At 41.1% G+C, this 7671-nt stretch overlaps 1 protein-coding gene across 2 annotated transcripts in view; it reads right to left on the bottom strand.

Annotated features, from left to right (window-relative positions):
* Positions 1-835: 835 nt before the first annotated feature.
* The window catches only part of dnai3 (dynein axonemal intermediate chain 3), a 28653-nt gene continuing 21817 nt past the window's right edge, over positions 836-7671 (bottom strand). For both annotated transcript variants that reach the window (XM_052461992.1, XM_052461996.1), the window contains exons 19-23: positions 7351-7481; positions 6957-7161; positions 6636-6727; positions 6395-6517; positions 836-1586 (exon numbers count right to left, since the gene is read on the bottom strand). In XM_052461992.1, coding sequence (XP_052317952.1) covers positions 1449-1586; positions 6395-6517; positions 6636-6727; positions 6957-7161; positions 7351-7481 — 689 coding nt within the window. In that variant the 3' untranslated portion in view covers positions 836-1448. The remainder of the gene's footprint in view (positions 1587-6394; positions 6518-6635; positions 6728-6956; positions 7162-7350; positions 7482-7671) is intronic.

Below are 7671 nucleotides of genomic sequence, written 5' to 3'. Positions count from 1 at the left end.
TTTCCCTGGTGTTCTCCATGTTTTCTCTCATACTCTGTGTATTTCTCTTACGTTGGCATCTGACCCACGGCGTGACAACCTGGCAACAGGCAGCTGCCTCTGCATTATGCACTATCCTCCCTCCCCTCATCCCTCCCTCTTATCCTCTCTCCCTACCCTCCACCAATCTCTTTCATGGTAACCACCACCAGCCGTCACTGGTGACTATGGAGCTGTTTACCCACTCTCGACCTCTAATGGACCCTGTCCCTCTCCTTTCAGACTCCCCCAGGGAAGAGCAAGCCTAGGTGCCCCCATAACAACCTAGACCAAACTCACTCTATTCAACCCTTAACTCATCACTGTCAATCTCAAACCCAGCCTCTGCAGAGGGTAAACTCTGGTAGTTCCAAATATTTTAGAAACAATTGTTATCTGGAATGTGCAATATTTGAAATTGAACTGTTGAGGTAAATTGTCCAAATAATTCAAGCTACTCTTGAAATAACCATGCCGTAGGGATCACAATTATAGCGGCTATATATCCTTTCATGGCGATGAGTTACAGTACAATGGACATGCTAATTATAATCTCTACTGTAGTGCTGAGAGTATCTGCTGAGTGCTGCAGTGTGGATCAATACTGTTTAATCAATATCAGGCGGACAAGGAGTAATCAATACTTCATATGAGAGCAGAACCATGAAACCAAAGACCTGTGAAATGATTTCCTGCCGAGTTCAAATCCTTGGGTACTCACAATGTATTTCATTATCAGGGGCTCTGGGGAACCAATGATGAACCAGGGAGGATGGCAGGCATTACACAGTAACCAGAGTTCACGCAGACAAATATGTATGAATGTGTATATATTTTTTATTTTATTTAACCTTTTTTTATACAGGTTTTTCTCATTGAGATTACATTTATTTTTCACGAGACCTGGTCCAACAGCAGCAGGGAGAACAATGTTTCAGACAAAACAACTTACATACACTTAACACAACATTGAACAAAACTATAGACACACATACAGAACAACAACTACATATTACATTAATTAACACAAATATCATAACAAAAAAACAGCTGACTTGTGTGTGTGAAAAACTCACTCAACTCTGAGGAATCTCTCCATTCACTACATGTACAAGCAAAACAAGATGCATACAGTTTTCTGAACAATTTACTAAAACCAAATGGAGCTTTTAATACTGTACATAGAAAATAAAAAGTGTAACAATTCCATTTTCAATTGAATAGACACTTTGTAGTACTGTGTTAAATGAGTTGTGTGGTAGGCCTCTGGTTTCAGGGAGCATCAGACTTCAGCCTGAACATTGGACACCAGGGTTGGGGTCAATTCCAAGAAGTAAACTGAAATGAAATTGACCCCAACCCTGCTGGTCATACAAGGTGTGATATCAGGTGTCAGACTGAACAGTGGATTAGGGTTACGATGTCAGATGTCAGATGTCAACCTTGTCTGTGTCTGGCAGCAGCCCCATTTCCTTCAGGATGACCGTCTCCAAGGACAAGTAGTCCTCATACTCCTTCCTGGCCTCCTCCAAGATCTGCTCCACCTGCTTCTCTGGTATGATGGGTTCCTGGGAGGGGGACAGACCAAGGAAACATGCTTTTGGTTCATCTTGGAAAAGAGAAATTAATAACAACCACAGTCGTATGTTGTTCAATTTATTTCAACCCTTCAGACCAATTGTGAGACCTCTCACAACAACCTCACAGAGACAGATTCCCAGCTGTAGATAGTTTTCCATCATAGAGAAAATGTAGAACTCTGTGATCAGTAATTACTCTACCTCGTCAGAGAAATGCTAAGATCAGTTATATCAAGAAGGTCAACCAACCCATTGTATTGTCTTTCATAATATCCTTCTTTGGTTAAACCTAACCTCATTTAAAACATCAGAGTTTGTGGTCTCCCTAGCAACAGGCCAGGACGAGCAAGTACACAAATTCAGCGTGTGGTGTGAGAAAGTGAGAGGATAAGAAAGTGAATGTTTTTTAAATATATTTCTGTCTTATCAGGGCCAGACGGGAGAAAATCTAAACACACACACATTTGTGAAAACAGTAATCACCGTGTTTGGTTTTAAATTCTTGAGGTCTGCGTCTTTGTAGCCTACTCATAAAAGTATTTGGTCTGGATGGAATTTAATTTGTGTGTTTCTCTCCAAATGAGTGCAAAATAATAGGTTGGGAGACATGTCTGAATTGAATGTTGGCTGTTTACTTGAAAAGAAATGTATTCACTAGCCTTAAGATAGTCTTCGATCATCTTGACATAAGTCAGCGGGTTAGGGGATTTATTCTAAACTTTCATTTGTGCCATAACAGTCATTTTGTTCTGTCTGTTTGGGAAGAAAGACAGAATAAATATACATGAGCTCTGGGACAAATGCGTTATCATTGTTGCACAAAGATATAAAACTTTGTTTCAATCATAATCACTGTAATTTTCCCTTATATGTAGATGGTGTATAGTTTAGATTGGGAGTAGACATTCCATGGTGGGTGGCAAAGATCATTTAAATCTGATGATTTAGAATGATCTTAAATGGTTACAGACTAAATACTGTTTAATGAGAATGAGAGCATTTAAAGACTGAGTGAATTAAAGGTGAATTAAACAAACTCAAAGTTTGCTCAACAACAACTAGAACCAAACTGGCAAGGTGTTCTTTCAGGGGGACACAAGGGGAAGTATATGTATTTTTTCCAGTAACCTTGGTTGAAATCACAGCCACAAATTGCCCACTCAAGCATCAGATAGTGGGTCTAATGGTTATGTGAAACCAGTTAGCTAGTTTGGCAAGGAATGCTTTCCTTGGCCTGAAAGGTTTGATAAACCAGTTAACTAGTTTGGCAAGGAATGCTTTCCTTAGCCTGAAAGGTTTGATAAACCAGTTAACTAGTTTGGCAAGGAATGCTTTCCTTGGCCTGAAAGGTTTGATAAACCAGTTAACTAGTTTGGCAAGGAATGCTTTCCTTAGCCTGAAAGGTTTGATAAACCAGTTAACTAGTTTGGCAAGGAATGCTTTCCTTAGCCTGAAAGGTTTGATAAACCAGTTAACTAGTTTGGCAAGGAATGCTTTCCTTAGCCTGAAAGGTTTGATAAACCAGTTAACTAGTTTGGCAAGGAATGCTTTCCTTAGCCTGAAAGGTTTGATAAACCAGTTAACTAGTTTGGCAAGGAATGCTTTCCTTGGCCTGAAAGGTTTGATAAACCAGTTAACTAGTTTGGCAAGGAATGCTTTCCTTAGCCTGAAAGGTTTGATAAACCAGTTAACTAGTTTGGCAAGGAATGCTTTCCTTGGCCTGAAAGGTTTGATAAACCAGTTAACTAGTTTGGCAAGGAATGCTTTCCTTAGCCTGAAAGGTTTGATAAACCAGTTAACTAGTTTGGCAAGGAATGCTTTCCTTGGCCTGAAAGGTTTGTTAACCGCTGTCCAGACATCTCTCTCTGATAGACCATTATGGATGTGAATATTACAGACTGTACACCTCTCCTGCTCTCTGCTGCTGAGAATCAAATACCAAGTAATGAGAGTGAACAGATTCCCGCTCCTCTCACACACTTGACTTTGCAGAATTGGACTGAGCACATCTACAGTTGAAGTCAGAAGTTTACATACACCTTAGCCAAATACACATAAACTCAGTTTTTCACAATTCCTGACATTTAATCCCAGTAAAAATTCCCTATTTTAGGTCAGTTAGGATCCCCACTTTATATTAAGAATGTGAAATGTCAGAAGTAGAGAGAATTATTTATTTCAGATTTTATTTCATTCATCACATTCCCAGTGGGTCAGAAGTTTACATACACTCAGAAGTTTACATACACTTAGTATTTGGTAGCTTTCCTTCAAATTGTTTAACCTGTGTCAAACGTTTCGGGTAGCCTTCCACAAGCTTCCCACAATAAGTTGGGTGCATTTTGGCCCATTCCTCCGGACAGAGCTGGTGTAACTGAGTCAGGTTTGTAGGCCTCCTTGCTCGCACACGCTTTTTTAGTTCTGCTCACAGATTTTCTATGGGATTGAGGTCAGGGCGTTGTGATGGCCAATAAATTGACTTTGTTGTCCTTAAGCCATTTTTCTACAACTTTGGAAGTTGTGGGAAAATTGATCCATTTGGAAGACCCATTTGCGACCAAGCTTTAACTTCTTGACTGATGTCTTGAGATGTTGCTTGAATATATCCACATAATTTTCCATCCTCATGAGCCATCTATTTTGTGAAGTGCGCCATTCCCTCCTGCAGCAAAGCACCCCCACACCATGATGCTGCAACCCCTGTGCTTAACGGTTGGGATGGTGTTCTTCGGCTTGCGAGCCTCCCCCTTTTTCCTCCAAACATAATGATGGTCATTATGGCCAAGCAGTTACATTTTTGTTTCATCAGACCAGAGGACATTTCTACAAAAAGTACGATCTTTGTCCCCATGTGCAGTTGCAAACTGTAGTCTGGATTTCTTATGGCGGTTTTGGAGCAGTGGCTTCTTCCTTGCTGAGCGGCCTTTCAGGTTATGTCGATATAGGACTCGTTTTATTGTGGATATAGATACTTTTGTATCTTTTTCCTCCAGCATCTTCACAAGGTCCTTTGCTGTTGGTCTGGGATTGATTTGCACTTTTCGCACGAAAGTACGTTCATCTCTAGGAGACAGAACACGTCTCCTTCCTGAGAGGTATGACGGCTGCGTGGTCCCATGGTATTTATACTTGCGTACTATTGTTTGTACAGATGAACGTGGTACCTTCAGGCACTTGGAAATTGCTCCCAAGGATGAACTAGACTTGTGGAGTTCTACAAAAAAAAATATGAGGTCTTGGCTGATGTCTTTTGATTTTCCCATGATGTCAAGCAAAGAGGCACTGAGTTGGAAGGTAGCCCTTGAACTACATCCACAGATACACCTCCAATTGACTCAAAGGATATCAATTAGCCTATCAGAAGTTTATAAAGCCATGATTTCATGTTCCATAATTTTCCAAGCTGTTTAAAGGCACAGACAACTTAGTGTATGTAAACTTCTTAATGTATGTAAACTTCACTGATACAGTGAATTATAAGTGAAATAATCTGTCTAAACAATTGTTGGAAAAATTACTTGTGTCATGCACAAAGTAGATGTCCTAACCGACTTGCCAAAACTATAGTTTGTTAACAAGACATTTGTGGAGTGGTTGAACAACAAGTTTTAATGATTCCAATCGACTTCAACTGTAACTTTGGGTCAATTAAATCTGTTTGCAAGACTTACAGTGTGTAGCAGATTGTCACCTTCTGGCTCAAGACGTTGAGAATAACTTAGAAACAGGTACTCAGGAGTACACACACATTATGCATCAAGCAATCTGTTAGCAATCTGTCATGGCTGTCTTAAATGATTTTGGGGAAAAAATATTTTGGTTTCATCTGACCATATAACATTCTCCCAATCTTCTTCTGGATCATCCAAATGCTCTCTAGCAAACTTTAGGCGAGCCTGGACATGTACTGGCTTAAGCAGGGGGACATGTCTGGCACTGCAGGATTTGAGTCCCTGGCGGCGTAGTGTGTTACTGATGGTAGGCTTTGTTACTTTGGTCCCAGTTCTCTGCAGGTCATTCACTAGGTCCCCCCGTGTGGTTCTGGGATTTTTGCTCACCGTTCTTGTGATCATTTTGACCCTACGGGGTGAGATCTTGCGTGGAGCCCCAGATCGAGGGAGATTATCAGTGGTCTTCCATTTCCTAATAATTGCTCCCACAGTTGATTTCTTCATACCAAGCTGCTTACCTATTGAAGATTCAGTCTTCCAAGCCTGGTGCAGGTCTACAATTTTGTTTCTGGTGTCCTTTGACAGCTCTTTGGTCTTAGTGGAGTTTGGAGTGTGACTGTTTGAGGTTGTCGACAGGTGTCTTTTATACGGATAACAATTTCAAACAGGTTCCATTAATACAGGTAACGAGTGGAGGACAGAGGAGCCTCTTAAAGAAGAAATCTTGCTTGTTTGTAGGTGACCAAATACTTACTTTCCACCATAATTTGCAAATAAATTCATAAAAAATCCTACAATGTGATTTTCTGGATTTTTTTCTCATTTCGTCTGTCATAGTTGAAGTGTAACTATGATGAAAATGACAGGCCTCTCTCATCTTTTTAAGTGGGAGAACTTGCACAATTGGTGGCTGACTAAATACTTTTTTTGCCCCACTGTATATATATTTTTAAATGTGCAGACAGTCCAACTTTAAGCAGGCAATATTCGATGCTCTGGCTTTAAACGTATGAGCTAAAAATGGCAAAACTTTAGAACCAGTTTGAATCGGTTCTGACCATGTGACATTATACACAGATAATGTTTTCCATCAGTTAATAATCATCTCTATATACTGTATCTCACCGTCTTCTTTCTCAGCTCCTCTGCCTCGTAGTCTTTCTTCTCCTTGGCTCTCATCTCCCTCCTCTTCTCAAAGTACACCAGCCTGTCCACCTCCTTCTCAAAGTACTTACTCATGCTCAGCTTCTACACACACACAAACACGCACGCAGATAGAGCTATATAAAACGCATTGGAGAAAATAAAACACAGATGGTAAAATTGAATACATCCTGTTGTCCTAGAGGCCACCTCCAGTACAAACCTCATTGCTGGAGGGGCTGCGAAGTGTCCATGGGATCTCCAGAATATGCAGAGTGCCCAGGTGATCAGACACAGCCAGGAGATGCTGCTTTGCTGTTTGTACAACAAACAAAAAGTGAATCAGATTAATACATAACGTTCTGAATCGAACAATAAATAAATACAGGGATCCAGCAGCAGCAGCATTAGCAACATAGCCTGGTTCCAGATCTGTTTGTGCTGTCTTGTCAATTCCTACTGCCACAATGATCATACAAGTTGGCAAGACAGCACAAACAGATCTGGGACCATGTTGGCAGCACCAAGATCAGCGGCAACTCACAGGAGACGATCCAGGGTTTGATGCATGTGATCTGGGTGGCAGTGATGTTCTGGGTCTGGGAGGGCTCATGAGTCTTCTCCAGAAGGTCCCACACATCAATGTTCCCGTCCTCCTTACCGATGAAGAGCACAGCTGGACGTGACTGGGACCAGTATCCCACAGTGCACTTCTTCTGAGAACACGATGACTGGATGATGGGGCCGTTCTGATAGGTCGTAGATCACAACAAGTTCAAATGCTTAAAAACATTTTATAAGCCTTATCATAAAACCTTATAAAGGCTCATATATACTTAAAACAAGTTAGAATGCATTATACCCGCAGGGTTTAAGTTAAGTGATACCAAATTATCTTAATGAGTCTGTGTTTGACCAAATGTTGTTATTGTTGTTACCGTGACGCCCTCCTTCCAGATGGCAAAGGTCCATCCTCCCACGGTCAGAATAATGTCTTTAAAGAAGGGAGACCGACGAACAGTGTTCACCTGCCCATCATGGATTATAAACCGATGAGAGGGCTTGGCACCTGAAAAACATAGAGAAGTAGACAGAAACAGAGAGAGAGAGAGTGTGCGGTTAAAGTTGGCAAAAAACACACACATTTCTTTCAACGGGGCTGGGCGGTGACATGGGGGAGAAGCTTAAGCCCACCCTCTTCAACATATATATCAACGAATTGGCGAGGGCACTAGAACAATCTGCAGCACCCGGCCTCA

This window comes from Oncorhynchus keta, chromosome 1 (genome assembly GCF_023373465.1).
Source record: "Oncorhynchus keta strain PuntledgeMale-10-30-2019 chromosome 1, Oket_V2, whole genome shotgun sequence".
In the NCBI taxonomy this organism is placed as follows: domain Eukaryota; kingdom Metazoa; phylum Chordata; class Actinopteri; order Salmoniformes; family Salmonidae; genus Oncorhynchus; species Oncorhynchus keta.
Note: the sequence above shows the minus strand (reverse complement) of the source record. Positions and strands in the feature narration are given on the sequence as shown.